At 47.9% G+C, this 21600-nt stretch overlaps 1 protein-coding gene across 2 annotated transcripts in view; it reads right to left on the bottom strand.

Annotated features, from left to right (window-relative positions):
• Positions 1-21600, bottom strand: part of LOC129818796 (uncharacterized) — an 80990-nt gene that overhangs the window by 40417 nt on the left and 18973 nt on the right. For both annotated transcript variants that reach the window (XM_055875047.1, XM_055875038.1), the window contains exons 4-8: positions 7054-10477; positions 6882-6926; positions 5561-5676; positions 1308-1467; positions 632-771 (exon numbers count right to left, since the gene is read on the bottom strand). In XM_055875047.1, the coding sequence (XP_055731022.1) occupies positions 632-771; positions 1308-1467; positions 5561-5676; positions 6882-6926; positions 7054-10477 (3885 nt within the window). The remainder of the gene's footprint in view (positions 1-631; positions 772-1307; positions 1468-5560; positions 5677-6881; positions 6927-7053; positions 10478-21600) is intronic.

Here is a 21600-nt window from a genome sequence, read left to right as displayed (position 1 = left end):
TGGCATGCTTCCAAAACATTTAATGTTTACTGTTGTTGGTTCATCAATCAGTCAGAATTATCAGAGGCTGCTGCATCATACTATGGCAGTCATATTCCGATCCTAAATGTGCCTTTCTTCTACCGTAAATGTGGGTGTGTTTGTGAAGTTTTACAGAGTCTTTATTGAGGAATTACCTCAATAACTAGGCTACCTCACTACCTCCACCCTGACGTGGGTCATGCAAAAACTTCCTTTCTAAGTGTTCATTCCTGAACTGGACAGGGCGTCACTTCTACTTATATAATAGCACCCTATTCTCTTAAACATTCCTGTAATACCCAAAGTTTGTGCTTTATAAACACTTTGAGCAGGAAATTGACTTTCCTAGCAGGTGCATGCTAGCAGCTGGAGCTCAATGACCCAGCAGAGAACAATCCACCCAAATTCAGGAGAAACAATATAGACGCCGGTTGGCAAGGAAACGTCTTCTCAACGAGTCATTTCCCCCGTTGTTTTAGCAATGATGGCGCTTCCTATTTGAGTCTATATAGCCTTAGCTACTGAAGCTCTCTCTCACACAATGGCAGTGAGGTCCTCTACACAGTTACAGATACCACTAACAGGCTAGGAATAGGATAGGGCTCCTCACCAGCCAGACTTGACAGTCAGGTTTGACAGGTGGATAGGTCCACCACGTGTTCCCAAGATGTCCGCTTTCGAGTGGAGATGCTCCGTGGCTCCTCCTGGCGCTCCGATCGGAAGCAGATGAATTTCTGGAATGCCGTCATCCTGAACGGTGAGAGAGACACAACAGCATTCCCTCAACATGTGGAGACATTCTTCCACACACCGCTCTATCAATCCTACTCTATCAGGCCCCACTATAATGCCTAAGGCTGAGAGGGGAAGAAAGAGAGTGAGAGAGAGAGAGAAAGTCAGAGAAATAGAGGAGAGAATGAAAGAAGAAGGGATAGACAGAGAGACCCTGGCCCTCTACCAAAGCTTCAGTGTTCTTCCAGCTCTGTGCTTTTTGGCATTTCCCCCCCTGTTGTATCCTTTGAGACTACAGCTTGGATACACTGTTCACTTTACAACTGGTCTCTCTTCTATTTGTAACAGTGACAGGTTAGTTGATAACTACAGAAAATCCTATTCAAGCCATGCCATTTAGACGGAGAGGATTAATTAATACAATTTATGATTGACTGGGACCGGAGGCTACTGGGAGGTGTAAATAATGGAACCATTGTCTCCCAATAAAAATGTCGGAGGGAAATCACTAATGGCACTTGACACTGTAATTTAATGGTAATAAATATACTCACTTTTACTAGTCTTCTGATGGAGCCGATGGTGATGCTGGTGGGCTTGTTCTTTATCCCCTGCCTGGCCTGCTGCTGGCCTGGTTGGTGGCTCAGTACCGTCTCCCCTTCCTCCAGTAGCACCCAGGGACCCTGGAACCCTGGCTCCCGGTACAGCAGCCAGCTACGACACACACAAACACACACACACTGTGTGAGCACCCACTTCAATCTCACTCTCTCTCTCACACACACACACACACACGCACACTCTCATTCTCTCTCACCCACTAAGCACAAAAAGAGACGCCAGCCACCAACTGACCACACAGAGCACACACAAACAGAGCAGGGGCATTGCCATGGAAACCTTGGTGACAGGACCTAGAATTCAAAGACCCCCCTTCACACCCTACCAGTACAGACACACACCCAACACAACAACAGCTGGTGATTAAAGTTACACGTCGAAGAGAAGATTACAGCACTGTGCTGACACTAATGGAAATCAATCTGGCAATCACAAATGTTTTTCTTCTTCTGTTGAAATATTAAAAGCGGCTTACTCATGCCCCTGAACGACAGGCCCACAGCTCACAGTAGGGGGCATGGGGAAACCAAGCAGAGCCCTTCAATAGTTCAATATCCCTGCTGAGACTTGACCAGAACACTGCCTTTTATCTGGGGTTAAACTTGCCAAGTCAACAAATATTGTGGATTCTGAAAATAACACAGCGGTGTGATGTGTGCAGTGTAAACAACACTATTGTGTGTGTGTGTGTGTTTGTGTCGCCAGTAGCCCATAAACAAGTATTTCCAGGGACTTTTCCCCATGTTAATCATTGCCCCCTTCCATAAATAATCTATGTGGATGGTCAGGAACTGCTTTGAAGCGGTAGGAATCTGTCTATATTGACTCAGACAGACAGTCAGGGTTCTCCTAAAAGGCTTAGGCTGCTTTCACTGATTATACATCCACCATGAGAGACAGAGATCAATAGCTCCTGATAGGATAGGCTGCTGGGTTGAAGCCCAAGGAGGAAGCATCTCACGAGAAAGTCAAATCCCTCATAACTAGCATGTAGGAGAAACCATTTGTGGCTCACGCCTTCACCGATGAACTTGAACTGAATTCAAAACTTTGAATGACCAACAATCTGGGTGTCCAGAAGGGGTTCTGTTAGAACCGCTAGGAGTTTGCTGAGTCAGGTAGTTGAGAATCTGTTGAACTTGAATAAGTCAACTTGTAAAGTAGCTCTTGTACTGCAAATCAAAACTAGTTGGGGAAGAACGAAGCGGTCGTACACATTACTTCCTCTGTGGACCGTAGAGGGAACAATGGGACGCCAGTCGGTTGGTTAACCTGAGAAGTGGATGGGGGAGAACACACACAAGCATAACAATGAAGCTGCAACGTGACTCGCTTTCTTTCTCTCCACCACTCTTGTGGACAGGGGAGAGAGCTCCCACTCACATGGTCTGAAAGCTGCTTTGCCTTTCCCACTTTATGTTCGGGAATGACGGTTTGGTGTAAATAATACAACAGGACTAGGGAAAGGGGGGCTGAGCCAACGTACTAGTACACAAATGGAAGGTGGGCCCATTCATTAAGTATGAGATGTTGCGTAAGGCACCAAACTTTCACTAGTGATGGCGCGCAGGGTCGAGTGAGCCTGCCTTTGCGTGAGTCGTTTGACAAAAAGCACACGGCGGCAGAACATGTTTGCAAGACTGAAGGTTTCTCATTCTGCATCCATTAAATATGAGTAGAGTCTTACAGCATTGCACACATCTACCAGGCTTCTCTGTATGTAAACCTGCTCTGCCTCAGGCAGAGAGGCACAGAGACTTACTGTCATGTGCATTAGTTAAACCTAGTGCGGCATGATATGAATATTAACAACTAAACTTATTGCTAGTATACAGTGCCTTCGGAAAGTATTCAGACCCTTTTACTTTTTCCACATTTTGTTACGTTACAGCCTTATTCTAAAATGGATTACATTTTTTAAAATCCTCAGTAATCTACACACAATACCCCATGAAGACCATTTTTTGCAAATGTATTAAAATGTATAAACAGAAATACCTTACTTAAATAAGTATTCAGACCTTTTGCTATGAGACTCGAAATTTAGCTCAGGTGCATCCTGTTTCCATTGATCATCCTTGAGATGTTTCTACAACTTGATTGGAGTTCAACTGTGGTAAATTCAATTGATTGGATATGATTTGGAAAAGCACACATCTGTCTATATAAGGTCCCACAGTTGACAGTGCATGTCAGAGCAAAACCAAGCCATGAGGTTGAAGGAATTGTCCGTAGAGCTCCGAGACAGAATTGTGCCGAGGCATAGATCTGGGGATGGGTACCAAAACATTTCTGCAGAATTGAAGGTCCCCAAGAACACAGTAGCCTCCATCATTCTTAAATGAAAGAAGTTGGGAACCGCCGAGGATCTCCCTAGAGCTGGCAGCCCGGCCAAACTGAGCAATCAGGGGAGAAGGGCCTTAGTCAGGGAGGTGACCAAGAACTCGATAGTCACTCTGACAGAGCTCTAGAGTTCCTCTGTGGAGTTGGGAGAAACTTCCAGAAGGACAACCATCTCTGCAGCACTCCACCAATCAGGCCTTTATGGTAGAGTGCCTAGGCGGAAGCCACTCCTCAGTAAAAGGCCCATGACAGCCCACTTGGAGTTTGCCAAAAGGCACCTAAAGACACTCAGACCATGAGAAACAAGATTCTCTGGTCTGATGAAACCAAGATTGAACTCTTTGGCCTGAATGCCAAGCATCACGTCTGGAGGAAACCTGGCACCATCTCTACGCTGAAGAATGGTGGAGACAGTATCACGCTGTGGGGATGTTTTTCAGCAGCAGGAACTGGAAGACTAGTCAGGATCGAGGGAAAGATGAACGGAACATGAAAACCTGCTCCAGAGCACTCAGGACCTCAGACTGGGGCGAAGGTTCACCTTCCAACAGGACAATGACCCTAAGCACACAGCCAAGACAATGCAGGAGTGGCTTCGGGACAAGTCTCTGAATGTCCTTGAGTGGCCCAGCCAGAGACCAGACTTGAACCGGATCGAACATCTCTGGAGAGACCTGAAAATAGCTGTGCAGCAACACTCCCCATCCAACCTGACAGAGTTTGAGAGGATCTGCAGAGAAGAATGGGAGAAACTTCCCAAATACAGGTGTGCGAAGCTTGTAGCGTTATACTCAAGACTCAATGCTGTAATCACTGCCAAAGGTGCTTCAACAAAGTACTGAGTAATGGGTCTGAAAACTTATGCAAATGTGATATTTCTGTTTTTTATTGGTAATACATTTGCAAAAATTGCTGTTTTTGATTAGTCATTATGGGGTATTATGTGTAGATTGATGAGGGAAAAAAGCAATTTAATCAATTTTAGAATAAGGCTGTAACGTAACAAAATGTGGAAAAAGTCTGAATACTTTCCGAAGGCACTGTTCTTTTAGGCAATGCTTTTTAGCTTTTCCATCATGAAATATAAATGGAAGCACCGTCTTTTTCCAACTGCAGTAGTAAGATGATATGGAGCTGATAGTACATTGATGTACAGTGTTTTTCCTATATTAAACTTAGCATCGGCGCACCATCGCACCAGTGCAGTGACGGCAGTGTTTGTGTGGCTTATTACGCAACCCTTATGATTAACAGTGCCGCCTCACAATGTGATTGGCTTGTGGCATGATGGAACATGTATCACATTAAAAGAAGGTCTTGAGAGGGCAGATTAATCAACACACAGGGAGCGAAAAGCGATAAATTACCCAATCACCACCAGCCCAGGAGATTACCCCCCCCCCACATACACACACAGTGGGAAGGAACATATGGGGGCTCAGAGGAATCAATCACGGTTTAAACTAAATGTTCTGATTTGACATAAGCTACACTTCCTAAGCCTCATGTTCAGTAATAATAAGGCTATTTTTCAGTGAGTGTGCATGAGTCAGGTAGGGAATGGATGAGACAGGGGTATTAGCCCAAAGCAGAGGATGATGCTACAGAAGGGCTGGCTCCTTCTGAACCAGGTGGGCTATTTTACAGGGGACTTAATCAAGTTTGACAGATTTTCAACTACCTGCTTCACCAAACTCTAGGCCTTGATCCGACAGAAACACTTCTGGAAGCCTAGACTGTTGCGTCATTCAAAGATGTATATACAACTTCATAAAGAACATCCTTCCTCTTTTAGGAGTGAGCAACCTTAAAAGAAGTCCACTTGCTCTAAAGGTCCTCTTACCATCCTCCCAAGACTCGCACAGAGGCACCCTGTGGAAACACCATCCCAGAATCCTCCTGGTCTGCGTGGATCGTCCGCCTCTCCCCAGAGAATGTCACACCATCATAGATGTTCATCTGAAGAAACAGAGAGGAAGTCATTCGGAAAATGTAGAGAGTAACATGTGGGCTATATTGTAAAATAGACGCAGTCTGACAGTCAACCTCCGCAAATGATCTTTAAACAGAGTTTGACTTATTGACTCAATACAGGGGAAACAAACAATAATTCAAAGTCATGCTTTTTCAAAGTTTCATCATATTCGAGTAACTGAACTGTGGTGGTTTGGTGTTGTTTTCATGATAAGCTAGGTGCGTGTCAACACAGTCAGGTTTCAAAAGCTTGAGGGGAAGGGTTTCCAGAATGGAGCCCGGTGCTGACTGACTACACCTGAGACCACTAGACTTAGTTCTGATGAGGAAAAGGAAGAGAGGCCCTTAATCCCCCAACCAGCCCCCTAGCAGTCATTATAAAACACTGCCTCTTCTAGAATTAACACGCTGTGTTTCTTCATCCGTTAATCGTACCCGCCTACAAGACTCTGCCTGATGTAATACTGCTTCATTCCTAGTCTTGATAGTTTGCTCCCTTTGTTTCATCCTTAAAAACAAGTACTTTCTCACCACGGATAACATAACAGAAAAGCTTGGTTGTGTGGTTGCAAGGCAATTCCATCAGTGATTGTGTGAAACAACAATGCAGACAAAATCCTTGGCACCCAGTGCTCTGTTCACTGCCTGTGTTGTGAGCCTATAAACTTCATAATCTATGTAAAACTGCATACAAGTTGTTTTGTGGGGAAAACTCATTCCTGATTTGTTTTATTTGGATGAAACAATCCACATATACAGTGCTAGACCACAGGAATGCAGACTGGCATTGCAGGTGGTTTTTACTTGTCATTAGAGTGCTATAGATGAGACCCTCACTCCTTTTGTACAGATCCTGAGAAACTACAGCCCTCATCAGTAGATGGGATAGCGTTTAACAGCAATGAATAGGCAGTTGCATAATTGAGATCTCATTTCCATTTATGACAGACCTTAGGAAGAGATTAAACAAAAAAAAAGAAGAGCTGCTGCCCTACTTTCTATAGCCTGAGGTATCATTAGCTAATGGAAGAGAAATGTTCTGTCCAGCTCAAAGGCAGTCTGGCATCTCCAATCTATTCAGCACAGTGATTAGGAGGCTTCTGCCTCAAACAATAAGACAGTCATTAGATGCGATCATAAATGAGCGTGACAGTGAGAAAGTACTAGTCATGTAAAAGATGGAAACTCACCAGAGTAGGCCTTGGGATGACCTTTCCACAACTCCAATTTTCCCCCTAAAATGATATAAACAGGAGTCAAATATTAGCATATATTACTTCTTAATGTTCTTAATGTCAGGCTGCATAATGAGCTTATCATATAAAATTGTTGAATAGAAATGTCAGTCGCTGTTGAACCTACCATGTCAGTTGCTGTGGATGGACACTTGTTATCATGGAAGCACGGAATGAGTTTGGCATGATGTTCACTGTTGTCATCATCAGGCTCTGGCAACACTGGCTGCGCTGATTTCAAGTACTGATTCATTGGCGAATCTGCAGGCTTTTGGGTGGGCAGATTGTTCACGTCCTCCGTTGGATCCCCTTCTCGAGGTCCCATAGTGAATGGATCAGTAGGAAGTGTCAGAGAGGCTGGGCCCTCCTGCTTGCTGCTTTGGTCTCCATCCATTCCCTGGCCATCCCCCTCCTCACCCTCCTCCTGGCCACTGTTAAAGAAGTCCCATAGTGGCCGCCGTAGAGGAGGGGTGGAGGGCTCCTCTGAGTCTGCGTCCGTGTCGGAGTAGCCACTGGACTGCAGGCGCTCGCTGACCGACTGCAGCAGGGACAGGATGGACAGAGAGGAGGACGAGGCTAACTGCTCCATCCCCACACCTCCGCTCAGACTCCTCAGCTCCTCTGTGGCTGGTGGCACCATGAGTCCCCTGTCATCTTGCGACAGGCCCCCCTCCATCGCTCCCTCACTGCGGAGACTGTCTTCCTCCACGATGGGCGACAGAGAGAAGGGGTAGGCCTTGGCCCGCCGCGCCGTGGGGCTCAGCATGGGGCCTGTGTCATTGACAAACACGGCATCAGTCTCCTCTTCCTCGTCGATAATGGAGAAACCGCTCGCCTCCATGTCGTGGAAGGCAAGCTGGGGGACTGGGAGGAGGGGGGGGAGAGGTTCCAGGGTTGGGGCTCTCCGGCCTCCTGTAGCCCCTGTAGCATGGAGCCCAGCTAGCCTGCTGCTCAGGTCCTGGTGAAACCCTGCCATAGCTGCAGCTGCTGAACCTGTACCACTGTGTCCTGGTGTCTCTGAGTCCTGGCTCTGCTGCTGCGGAGAGACATCGCAGCGATACGCTCTCATCGAGCTCCTCTGTGGCATGTCCTCGTTACTGGAGCCAGGGGCTGAATTAGACACAAGGCCCTCTGAGGTGCTCAGGTCCTTGGGGAGTCTCCTTGAGGAAGAAGGGTCCATGCAGATGGTGCCTGTGGGTCTGCTGTCGGCCCCATCCTCCTCACCTCCAGAGTCAGAGCCCTCTGAGACTACAGAGGCTAAGTAAGTCTCAACCAGGACAAAGCCTTGATCCCCACTGGCCATAGTGCCATTCGGCCCATTGGTCTCAGTCTGAGGAACATTCAGTGTTATTTCAGCACCGCTCTCTTGGCCTTCATCATGAAGAGTTATACAGGCAATAGGCCTCAGCCCTTTAGCATGTCTGACTTGAGATGGTTGTAGTGAGTTTTGGGCGTGTTTTGGTCTGACTGACAAAAGGTCTGTCTCAGAATTGCCCTTAGCTTCAGGTTTGGAACCTTTCCTAAGCAGATCAGTCTCAGGAAATGCTGTTTGGTTTCTGAAGGAAGTATTGTCATTCAGAGTGCTGTTGAGCTTATTAGGACTTTCAGAGATATTGGACACAGACACAGGACCATATTGAGCCTTACCATCTTGTTTAGGACTATGTGTATTGCTTTCGATATCATCTTTGGCTACGTGGACTACTCTGTCTCCTACCTGTGTTTCTTTAACGCCTAGCATCTCGTTACAACCATTGTCCTCTGAAGTGCCGAACACCTGATCTTTGTTTTCATTTGTTTTCTCTGAGACAGACTCATACTCATGACTCGCTCCCATTAATTGAATAATATCCCCACCATCACCATGGATACCTGGTTTCTCGTGGGACACTCCACAGCTCAAGCGAGGCAACACATCTCCCTGGTGCTTATTGCCACTGTATTCAGACGTGATAGCATCGTTTGGCTGGGAATCCTCTTCCCCTTGTGGATGCTCATTAGCATTAGCATCCATTAGCTGTTGATCTTTGACCTGTAACTGGTGACCGGTGCCTGGGGTCACCTCGGCACAGTGTTCTTCCTCCCTGTGGTCTGAGACACAGATGGTGGGTGCACTGCTCTCACAGGCCGGCCCAGGGCTGCTCCTGATGTCAGTGTCCGAGCCTGCGATAGACTCGTACCCCGAGGAGGGGGTAGACCTGGGGCCCTCCGCCAGAGGGTTAGGGTTCAACAAGAGGGTCTGTTCTGCTGGGAAGGCTGAGGGATGTTTGTCATCACCCCTCACTGAAGGCCTTACCTCCAGGAGCTTATCCGTCTCGAAGGACTGCTCCATGCCCTCCTCCTCTCGTCCTGCGGGTAGGACCAGGTAAATCTCCTCACTGGCCTTCTGGAGCGCTTCGTCCCCCTCCAACTCAGAGGATTCTATTCTCTCCAGGGCCGCTAGAGCATTCCTCACAATGTTATCCACCATCATTTTAGACTCCAAATGAAGGGCCTGGTCAAACAGATCGTCTGAAGGACCAACGTCCTCCTCCTCCTCCCCTGACTCAAAGCAGTGCAGTCCAGCACCAGGGCCTGAATCCAGTACATCCCGAGAATCGGAGTACCTAGTTGCTGGCGTGGGTCCCTGGCTTTCGTCCGCTGATGCAAGCGAGGCGGACGGTGAAATGGGATGCGGAGCCAGCTGGCTTCCATCGACATCGGAAACAGCAGCAGGCAGATGAGTGTGCTGCGCAGTCCCCCCGGTGCCTGGCGGCTCCCTGAGCAACGCAGCAGCTAATGAAGGTGACCCAGTCTGGACACAGTGTGCAGATAAGGTTTCTGTCTGCTCACTCAGCCCTGTGTCTCTGTCCCTGTCTGTGTCCCTGTGTGTATCCTCGTTGGCCATCTCTGCATGAGTGATTCTATCCCGAGGGCTCTGCTCCCCACTGTGGGTCTCACTGCCTGCTGTACTAGTCCCGGCATCAACAAAGTCCTCCGTGGGTGCGGGAGGGGGAGGGGTGCCTGTGACTGAGCCAGCCACACAGCCTTCCCTGTGTAAAGGGAAGGCACTTTGACTCCCAGCCCTTTCTGCTGTCTGCGTTGTTAGTGGAATGTGACTAGAGCCAAGTCCAGTTGGACCCAAAACAGCAGAGTCTGTTTCGGAAGTCCAAGCTCCTCTCTCATTGGTCTCTGAGGTTGGAGCTCTAATCTGATTGGTCGATATGGTCTGAATGTCACTCTGCTTTGAAATAGTGAGTTCTAAAGTGGAGGGTGTCACCCCAACCAAGGGGCTGCCCTCCCCCCCTGAGGTTGAACCCCTCTCATGCAGGGCCTCATCCCCCTCTGAGATGGGGAAGTCCACCTGCACCTGGTGCCTCTGCATCATCCTGCGTCTGTCTCTCTGGCCACGGTACGTCCCGTACGTCACCACAGGCAGACAGGCCAGGGCCAGCCGCCGCTGATGCTCTTCCACCTCCGCCTCACCTTCGCGCAACGGGCCGCTGTCTGCCGCTGCTTCGCCCTCTCCGCATCCTTCCCTGTGGCCTTCCGTCTGCGTCTCCTCCCAGGCTCTATTCATAATGCACAGAGAAACAAGGTGCATAACAATACAGACAAGGACACACATATCACCCAGTGCTGCTTTGGGTGAGGAGAGGGGGGGGTTGGGTGATTCATGCATATAAGCAGTGTGTGTAAAAAGCAGACACTCATACAGCAGTTCAAGAACATCCTCATCAAATATTCATCAACAGCTACTGGACAAAGCTACGGCATGCCCCAGGACAATGCATAGATCTACCAGCTTTGACACCCCCACAACCAGCACCTTATCTGTTGCCTTCACTTCCCCCATCTTAATCCTTCAAAGGGCTTGATGAGAAATCAAATAGTACAATGCTTCAAAAAAGATAATAATGGTGTTCAGGGGGAAAAGGCATTTTTCAAGGCTTTTACCTTCCAAACACAATTGTGCTCAGTGTTTTCAATTAGCTTCCCTGCCTGGAAACACACATCAAATAATTATAGCCTTTACAATGACCTCCCCACCCTCTTTAGTACAAAGTAGATCACAGCTGGTCCTCACCCCAACCCCAACTCACCCAGATGGTGTTCAACTGATACACTAACATTAGCGCTTGGCTTTGTTTTGTTTTTTAAATTGATTGCTGCCTGTGTTGGTGTGAGAGAAGAAAACTACTGGGAAGATAGATGCAGGTATCTCCCACAAATAAACTAGTCATCTCAAAAGGAGTGACAGTGGCTTGGATAATACAAAATGTATCTGAGATGAACTATATAATCAATGTCAACAAAAACAGCAGGCTGGTATTACGTTTTAGAGTTCAACTCATTGGATGAGTCAGCCTGAGTCATGAGGTGATGAGGTGATTTTGGTTGATTTGAGTCATATTTTCATGATGTTACCCCCGCAACTAAAAAAAATGAATGACGTTTATGGCCGCAAAGATCTTGTCACAAGAAATCACTTCAGTGGGTCCATCTACAGAATGAAAATAAGAAACCCCATTGCAGCGAGTTCGAATAAATATATTATTATTTATAGATACTTATTTATAGATATTTCCTTGTAGCTCTATTCTTCACTATCAGTTCTTCTCCAGCTCAAAAAAAGCCTTTGGTATAACAACAACAAGGTCTGATTGGATTCTCAAGAGGACTATAAATACAGTACATTGATGAGTAGCTGATTGTTTGTCTGTAGCGTTGTCTTGATGGCTGTCAGCTTTCAGACTCCAAGGCCTCAGGAGCAGCAGTGTATCGTGACAGCTCCCCACAGGACACCGTGTACAAACTGTGGCTTAGTTTGACGCATCATAGACAGGAGCCCAGATAGATTACTCCTCTAGACGTTGTATTAAGTCACAGTGTGTAGGATGAGCTGTGTGGCATGGGAGGACTGGATACTTTGGGACAAAAACATGACACTGTCTTTATTTGACCAGCATTATATTTCATGTAAAAATTCTACCATGTACATTTACTTTTCCTTTTGGAAAATGACAGTTGTCACACTTGTTAAAGGGCGTGAACCGCTCAAGCCACTAGACTGCAATGCGTTTTCCAATGACTGTGCGGCTTCATATTGAAATGGATCTGTGGTCTGTAGAGTGCAGAGGGATATCGAAGCGCTAATCAGTGTCGAGAATGGAAACCAGGCTGGCTCATTCGTGCAAATGAGCCATGCTCACACTTCCTGCTCCCCAGCCAAATGGCTGAAACCATTCCAACCAGTGATGCTCTTCCTGCCAGCATCTCGGACGCACAGGGACGAATCATTACAAACATTTCCCCTCTACATGCTGTGCTGTATGAATCAGTCTGACGACAGTGTGTGTGTGTGAGCACGTAAGCACGCTCTAGTGTCAAAGGATCAAGATTCCTGTGTTTCCATGCATAGCCTCCCCACCCTGACTTAGCACCAGTAACTGACTGGCTGCCAGGAGGGCTTAGCTAGAGCCAGACGCCCCCACCCACCCGCCCACACACACAATAACCAGGCACCCTAGCCTGCACTGGACAATTATCCTGCGCTCTCTGGCTTCCTGAACACACACCCAGCCTACATATTACCATGACTCAATGACAGAACTGGCGGAATCACAAGAAACCAATGTCAAAGAATGTAGCCCTGTAAGATTTGTGCTCTAAAATAAGCTTCTAAATAAGCTACTAGTTAATCTCCTGCAGTAACAAGACTTTCAAAGTCATGCTCAACTTTCAGAAGTCAACTGCTTTTATGTTTTGAGTCTTGAGGTGAGGTGACACAAAACATTCATATTCAATCAAAGGTCAGCATCTACAACATGTATAGCATAGCATAGTTGCCAGAATGAGTGTGAAACATTGCAATGAAATGTTTCCCCCTCAGTTTCAGTGATTTTCAGCTCACAAATATGGCATACTATGTAGGAATGTTGAAATGACCTTCAGTAGCAGCTATATGAAGTTAACATGCCTTCATGACACAAGTATACATGGGTGTCCTTCATGGTGTGTCGTGTCTGTGGATTCAATGGTGTATGGACTGTGGTGTGAATGTCTGGTATGCTGTCTGCGGACTCGATGCTGCATGTCCTTTGGTGTGTGCGTGCGTGTGTGTACGCTGTGGGTTCTCTGGTCTGCTGTGGTCTGTCTTTAGTTATCGGCCGGTGGCTTATCTCAAACAGCAGCTCCCCCTCCGAGAAAAACGATCTCTTCCTCTCCCTCTCTTTCCCTCTCGCTCGCGCCCACTCTCTCCCTTTCATCTCTCATTCTATTTCTAGCTCATGGACATTGCGTATGTGCGATGAGGAGAATCCACTGGTGTTTGATAACTATTGGCCCAGGCAGTGCTTTCCAATCCCCTATTTAATCAAGTGGCGTTCTTTATTTCCTTTTTGCACTCAGATGTTTCCCTCCTCAGCAAACCTTGCTGTTACATTTCCCTTCTTACATCCCTTCAGGACAAAACTCGACATCCTCCACTTAATTTATTTTCATTTCATTTGGTTCCCCAGCGTCAGCCCCAGCCGTCTGAGTGGCTACTCCACTCTCCTGTAGTTAATTGCTGTGCTATGAATATAATTGTTGTTTGGCCTACTTCTTCACACAGCAAGTGAAATGCAGCTTCACCTTCAATGACAATTCTGACGATCTATCTCGTCCCTCTCTCACTCTACACACCTCTTTCTTTTTCTCTTCCTAATATTTGTTTGGTGCGTGCAGCAAAATGTGAGTAGCATTTTTTTGTTACTTGTAGAACTTTAAGAGCTGGGATGTCTGTCCTGCAAATACTTTAGGTCAGAGACTGTATAAAAAGTTCGCAATGCACTTGATAGCATTTGGTTAGCATTTTCTATGGGATTTTACATGTACTTGTTAGTATTGCTAACCTTCGGATTAAAAAGGCTCAGTGGGGTTTGAAAATAGCGTCCCTTGTGTTCAGTGCTGGTATGAAGGTATGACAATCTGGATACCGCCCAAGCCTAAACCTATGCAAAATGTAGCTCAAGAGAAAGTGCAAGTGTATGCTCTCATCCTTATTGCTACTTCAAGTTCAGTAGCCTACCTCTCCTCTCCTAGTTGGGCGTGCAGGAATAGATATGTGGTATCAATTAAATAGAGTAGGCTATAGGCCAGAGTTCCCCAACTCGCGGCCCAAATTTGGCCCTCATGTGGTTTTATTTGGCCCCCCAATTATTCTGAGCAACAACAAAAAATATTACATAGAAGAAGAAAAAAGTTTCTTTGTTGGGCATAAAAAACTGCAAAAACACCAGGAAATAGCTCCAAGTGATTTTAATTTGGGAAATCTGTTCAAGTTTTTACACATATATTAGAGAGACAGATCATATCCAAATGTAAGCAAGGTTTGAAATGATTATGTTTTAGTCAAATATTATATCTGTTTGTCAGTTTGTAGTGTACAAACTATTTGTAAACATGTTTTGGCCCCCCGATCATCTGCTCAAGAAAGAAAATAGGCCCGCGGCTGAATCTAGTTGATGATCCCTGTTCTAGGCTCTGGATGGGCGGGGCAGTTATCTTTCTAAGGAAATGAAATTCCTAGATATGATTAGGCTATAGTTTATTACATTGCCTTGAAATACATATTGATCACCCATTTTTGTCTCAGTCTAAAAATCGCCCCGCTCCTAAAAGGTATGCAAAACGTAGCAAAACGTAGCTCAAAAGAAAGTACAAGTGTCTGCTCTCGCTCCAACTCTGCTCTAATCAAACTAAGTCTAGCATATTGGCTGATATAGCCCAGTAATATTGAGAGACTAATATAATGGGCCATGTGAGAATCTCTGGAAATTTGACATATTTCGTAGGTTATTTTTGCGCATTTTGATATTACCTATTGGGCGCAAAATTTGGTGGGACCATGGCTGCCAAGTGAGCTGCGTTGCATAAGCCTAAAATAACATTTGCAGGACATCGGTCAGGTTCGGGACATGTTCTTGTGGGAGCGGGTGGGAGACCCAGACAAAAAGCCAGTGGGAGCGGGCAGGTAGTATGAAGAAATCAGTCCTGTGCAGACCTCTACATCAGTTTATCAGCTGCACATGCAGAAACTAGAGCCACTGGGATAATTTACGAAGATAGTTGTGAATGTATTTATTGACATCAACAGAATTGCAAATGATATTAAGAAAATAAACTGATAGTTTGTTGATAATGAGCATCTACAGATCATCTAGGGAGTATACTAATCAAGTGGGTCTCACCCAGGCAGCCAAATGTCCTGACTCCACAGTTTGTTTGTTATTTTGCATTTTAAATGTCTTTTCTTATCATGACTCTGTGATTGTTCCCTCATTCTCCTCCATCTCCCTACGCACACTCCTTCTCTTCTTCACTCCACTTCCCACACTTCTTCTCTTCTTCACTCCACTTCCCACACTTCTTCTCTTCTTCACTCCACTTCCCACACTTCTTCTCTTCTTCACTCCACTTCCCACACTTCTTCTCTTCTTCACTCCACTTCCCACACTCCTTCTCTTCTTCACTCCACTTCCCACACTCCTTCTCTTCTTCACTCCACTTCCCACACTACTTCTCTTCTTCACTCCACTTCCCACACTCCTTCTCTTCTTCACTCCACATCCCACACTCCTTCTCTTCTTCACTCCACTTCCCACACTACTTCTCTTCACTTCCCACACTTCTTCTCTTCTTCACTCCACTTCCCACACTCCTTCTCTTCTTCACTCCACTTCCCACACTCCTTCTCTTCTTCACTCCACTTCCCACACTACTTCTCTTCTTCACTCCACTTCCCACACTCCTTCTCTTCTGCAGAGGTCATGGTGTCTTTCTGCTTATTCCTTACTGTCAGAGTCTGACTACTGCTTTCATCTCTATTCCATAACAGGGGGCAGAACCGAACAGAGCTGCCTGTGGACCGCAGGCCCTTTGTGTCTCACAGTCTCCCATTACACACCATCTGCGGAGGATACAGTATCTCAGACCATCCATCTGCCTTGCTGTCCATCCATATTGAAATCAACAGGCTAATGCATTTCAATGGGCACCTAATGCCTGGATTTGTTCAATATGCGATAAGCCGTCACTTTCACACATACTGTGTGGAAAATGTAATAGTGCAGTGGTTGGCGGTATAGTTTTGCATACCTAATAGTGTTTGATAACGAGCTTAGGGGCCAGGTGTGTGTGTGTGTGTGCGTGTGTGTGTGTGTCAGGGTGACTGGGAAATTTTTAATTTACCGGCCATTTGAGAAATATACCGGATCCATATTCATTGAGTGCGTAACCCATTAAGGTGTCCCCCCACAGTGTTCAGAATGACAGAAATCACATTTACATTATGGTAATTCATCTTAACAGAACATGTAACTCCTGTAATGAAGCAGCCAATAAAATTTTATTTTAAAACATTTGCCAAAATGCAATTCGCGGGAAAGCACCAATTCTAAACAGCGCACTGTGATGTGAGTGGTACATGACAGAAATAAAAATGTCCTTAAAAATGTGTTATTTTTATTTTATTTTATTTCACCTTTATTTAACTAGGCAAGTCAGTTAAGAAGAAATTCTTACTTTACAATGATGGCCTACCCCGGCAAAACCCTCCCCTAACCATGACGACACTGGGCCAATTGTGCGCCGCCCTATGGGACTCCCGATCAAGGCTGGTTGTGTGATACAGCCCGGGATCAAACCAGGGTCTGTAGTGACGCCTCTAGCACTGAGACGCAGTGCCTTAGACCGCTGTGCCACTCGGGAGCCCCAAATGAAACAATGAATGCGCAAGAATTGGCAAGAGACAGCTGAGCGCAAGCATTTTGGAGAGAGAATGCTATAGGCTATCTTCGCCAATCACCTCTCCCCTTCTTCTTGTCTCAACATTTAAAATTATACTCAAGACACATTATCTTCACACATATTTGAGATGCTTTTCACTGACAGCCACAACTCAATCATATGCTATGCCTTTTGCCACACACGCTGCCTATGAAAGACTTCCTCATATGCCATTTCTCTCCTGTTCTGTTGGTTTTCATTAGAGGTCGACCGATTATGTATAACGGTCGTCCTCCTCCTCTTCGGAAGAAGAGGAGGAGTAGGGATTGGACCAAAGCGCAGCGTGATAGTTTGACATAATGAATGTTTATTAAAGTAAAGACAAAAACCGAAAACACTTCAACAAACTACAAAATAACAAACGAACGTAGACAGACCTGAACTATGAGCACTTACAAAATGACGAAGAACGCACGAACAGGAACAGACTACATACACGAACGACAAAACAAAACAGTCCCGTGTGGTGCACATACACAGACACGGAAGACAACCACCCACAACAAACAATGTGAAACAACCTACCTATATATGGTTCTCAATGAGAGGAAAACGTAAACCACCTGCCTCTGATTGAGAGCCATACAAGGTCAATTAACACTGACACTTAACATAGATACACAAAACATAGAATGCCCACCCCAACTCACGTCCTGACCAACTAAACACATACAAAAATAACAGAAAACAGGTCAGGAACGTGACAGAACCCCCCCCCTCAAGGTGCGAACTCCGGACGCACCACCAAAAGTCTAGGGGAGGGTCTGGGTGGGCATCTGTCCACGGTGGCGGCTCAGGCTCTGGGCGTGGTCCCCATCCCACCATAATCACTCCCTGCTTCCGTATCCCCCTCTCAATGACCACCCTCCAAATAAACCCACCTAAATTAAGGGGCATCACCGGGATAAGGGGCAGCACCGGGATAAGGGGCAGCTCCGGACTGAGGGAAGGCAGCTCCGGACTGAGGGACGGCAGCTCCGGACTGGATGGCGGATCCTGGCTGGCTGGCTCTGGCGGATCCTGGCTGGCTGGCTCTGGCGGATCCTGGCTGGCTGGCTCTGGCGGATCCTGGCTGGCTGGCTCTGGCAGATCCTGGCTGGATGACGGCTCTGGCGGATCCTGGCTGGATGACGGCTCTGGCTGGTCATGGCTGGATGACGGCTCTGGCTGGTCATGGCTGGATGACGGCTCTGGCTGGTCATGGCTGGATGACGGCTCTGGCTGGTCATGGCTCGCTGACGGCTCTGGCTGATCCTGTCTGGCGGAAGGCTCTGGCTGATCCTGTCTGGCGGAAGGCTCCGGCTGATCCTGTCTGGCGGAAGGCTCTGGCTGATCCTGTCTGGCGGAAGGCTTTGGCTGCTCCTGTCTGGCGGAAGGCTCTAGCGGCTCCTGTCTGGCGGAAGGCTCTAGCGGCTCCTGTCTGGCGGACGGCTCTGAAGGCTCATGGCAGACGGGCGGCTTTGCAGGCTCAGTACAGACGGGCGGCTTTGAAGGCTCAGTACAGACGGGCAGTTCATGCGGCGCTTGGCAGACGGACAGTTCAGACGGCGTTGGGCAGACGGGCAGTTCAGGCGCCGTTGGGCAGACGGGCAGTTCAGGCGCCGCTTGGCAGACGGGCAGTTCAGGCGCCGTTGGGCAGATTGGCCGTTCAGGCGCCGCTGGGCAGACGGCAGATTCTGGCCGGCTGAGACGCACTGTAGGCCTGGTGCGTGGTACCGGAACTGGAGGTACCGGGCTAAAGACACGCACCTTCAGGTTAGTGCGGGGAGCAGCAACAGGGCACACTGGACTCTCAAGGCGTACTATAGGCCTGGTGCGTGGTACCGGCACTGGTGGTACCGGGCTGAGGGCACGCACATCAGGGCGAGTACGGGGAGAAGGAACAGTGCGTACAGGGCTCTGGAGACGCACAGGAGGCTTGATGCGTGGTACCGGAACTGGAGGCACTGGGCTGGAGACACGCACCACAGGGAGAGTGCGTGAAGGAGGAACAGGGCTCTGGAGACGCACTGGAAGCCTGGTGCGTGGTGTAGGCACTGGTGGTACTGGGCTGGAGCGGGGAGGTGGCGCCGGAAATACCGGACCGTGCAGGCGTACTGGCTCCCTTGAGCACTGAGCCTGCCCAACCTTACCTGGTTGTATACTCCCCGTCGCCCGACCAGTGCGGGGAGGTGGAATAACCCGCACCGGGCTATGTAGGCGAACCGGGGACACCATGCGTAAGGCTGGTGCCATGTAAGCCGGCCCGAGGAGACGCACTGGTGGCCAGATATGTAGAGCCGGCTTCATGGCACTTGGCTCAATGCTCAATCTGGCCCGGCCGATACGAGGAGCTGGTATGTACCGCACCGGGCTATGCACACGTACAGGAGACACCCTGCGCTCTACTGCGTAACACGGTGTCTGCCCGTACTCTCGCTCTCCACGGTAAGTACAGGGAGTAGGCGCAGGTCTCCTACCTGACTTCGCCACTCTCCCTTTTAGCTCCCCCCAATACATTTTTGTGGTTTCTTTTCGGGTTTCCACCCACGTCTCCTTGCTGCCTCCTCATATCACCGCTCCTGGGCTTTAGCTGCCTCCCTCTCTTCCCGAGAGCGGCGATTCTCTCCTGTCTGAGCCCAGGGTCCTTTTCCAGCCAATATTTCCTCAAGTCCACGAGTCCTGGTTTTTAGGTCGCTGCTGCTGGTCCCTCTCACGCTGCTTGATCCATGGTTGGTGGGTGGTTCTATAACGGTCGTCCTCCTGCTCTTCGGATGAAGAGGAGGAGTAGGGATTGGACCAAAGCGCAGCGTGATAGTTTGACATAATGAATGTTTATTAAAGTAAAGACGAAAACCGAAAACACTTCAACAAACTACAAAATAACAAACGAACGTAGACAGACCTGAACTATGAGCACTTACAAAATGACGAGAGTGAAGCATTGTGGTGGCAGCATCATGCGGTGGAGATGTTTTTCATCGGCAGGGACTGGGAAACTGGTCAGAATTAAAGGAATGATCGATGGCGCTAAATACAGGGAAATTCTTGAGGGAAACCTGTTTCAGTCTCCCAGAGATTTGAGACTGGGACTGAGGTTCACCTTCCAGCAGGACAATGACCCTAAGCATACTGCTAAAGCAACACTTGAGTGGTTTAAGGGGAAACATTTAAATGTCTTGGAATGGCCTAGTCAAAGCCCAGACCTCAATCCAATTGAGAATCTGTGGTATGACTTAAAGATTGCTGTACACCAGCAGAACCCATCCAACATGAAGGAGCTGGAGCAGTTTTGCCTTGAAGAATGGGCAAAACTTCCAGTGGCTAGATGTGCCAAACTTATAGAGACAAACCCAAAGAGACTTGCAGCTGTAATTGCTGTGTCATGGCCGATGCTGGAAGAAGACCAAGGTGCAGTGTGGAGGCTCACCAGGCTGGGGAGACATACTGGAGGCTTGGTTCTTGGCGGAGGCACCGGATACACTGGGCCGTGGAGGCGCACTGGAGGTCTCGAGCGTAGAGCCTGCACAACCCGTCCTGGCTGGATGGTTATCGTCGCCCTGCACATGCGGGGCGCTGGCACAGGACGCACTGGGCTGTGCAGACGCACTGGAGACTGTGCGTAGAGCCGGCGCAGGATATACTGGGCCAAGGAGGCGCACTGGAGGTCTGGAGAGCAGGGCTGGCACAACCCGTCCTGGCTGGATGCTCACCCTAGCCCGGCAACTGCGGGGTGCTGGCACAGGACGTACTGGGCTGTGCACGCGCACTGAAGACACCGTGCACTTCACCGCATAACACGGTACCTTACCAGTACCACGCTCCTCAAAGCGACTATCTTGCTCCAGACTCCAACCCCTCCAAACTCTTTCGTCCCTCTCCACTGCCAACCACTCCCCGCTCAAATGGTCCAAGAATTCCTCCTCGGTCTCGGACTCACCCCTCAGCACCTACGCCCATGTCATCTGCCCCCCCCCCCCCCCCTAAAAAAATTAGGGGCTGCCTCTCGGGTTTCCGTCCTGTCCTCTCCTCCTGACCACGCTGTTTGGTCCGTTTGTGGTGGGTAGATCTGTCACAGCCGATGCTGGAAGAAGACCAAGGTGCAGTGTGGTAGCATACATAATCCTTTTATTTAGAAAAATGATGTCAACAAAACAACAAACGAAGAAAACAACCGTGAAACTTACAGGGTTAAGTGCCACTAACAAAAGTCAACTACCCACACTGAAAGGAGGGAAAAGGGCTACCTAAGTATGGTTCCCAATCAGAGACAACGATAGACAGCTGTCCCTGATTGAGAATCATATCCGGCCAAAACATAGAAACACAAAATCATAGAAAACAAAACATAGAATGCCCACCCCAAATCACACCCTGACCAAACCAACTAGAGACACAAAAAGGCTCTCTAAGGTCAGGGCGTGACATGCTGCAAAAGGTGGCTCTACAAAAGATTGACTTTGGGGGGTGAATAGCTTTTTTAGTCTTATTTATTGTTTGTTTCACATGAAAAAATATTTTGGATCTTTAAAGTGGTAAGCATTTTGTGTAAATCAAATGATACAAACACCAAAAAAATCTATTTTAATTCCAGGTTGTAAGGCAACAAAATAGGAAAAATGCCAAGGGGGGTGAATACTTTCACAAGCCACTGTACCAGCTAACGGAAACCCTGGTGTGTGTGTGTGTGTGTGTGTGTGTGTGTGTGTTTGTGTGTGTGTGTGTAGGGAGTGCATAGTCATGGTCACCTCTCAGTGCTGATACACACATGCACATCAGTGTAATCTGAGCTGATGGGCAGAGGGTAGAGATGCACTACAGGGTCCAGGGACAACTCTGTCTGTCCACCTAGGTTGTGCCAACCTAAATAACCACAGGCTAAAAA

The sequence above is a fragment of the Salvelinus fontinalis genome, chromosome 2 (genome assembly GCF_029448725.1).
Source record: "Salvelinus fontinalis isolate EN_2023a chromosome 2, ASM2944872v1, whole genome shotgun sequence".
Classification (NCBI taxonomy): Eukaryota; Metazoa; Chordata; class Actinopteri; order Salmoniformes; family Salmonidae; genus Salvelinus; species Salvelinus fontinalis.
The sequence above is the reverse complement of the archived record's forward strand: the minus strand, read 5'-3'. Positions and strand labels throughout refer to the sequence as shown.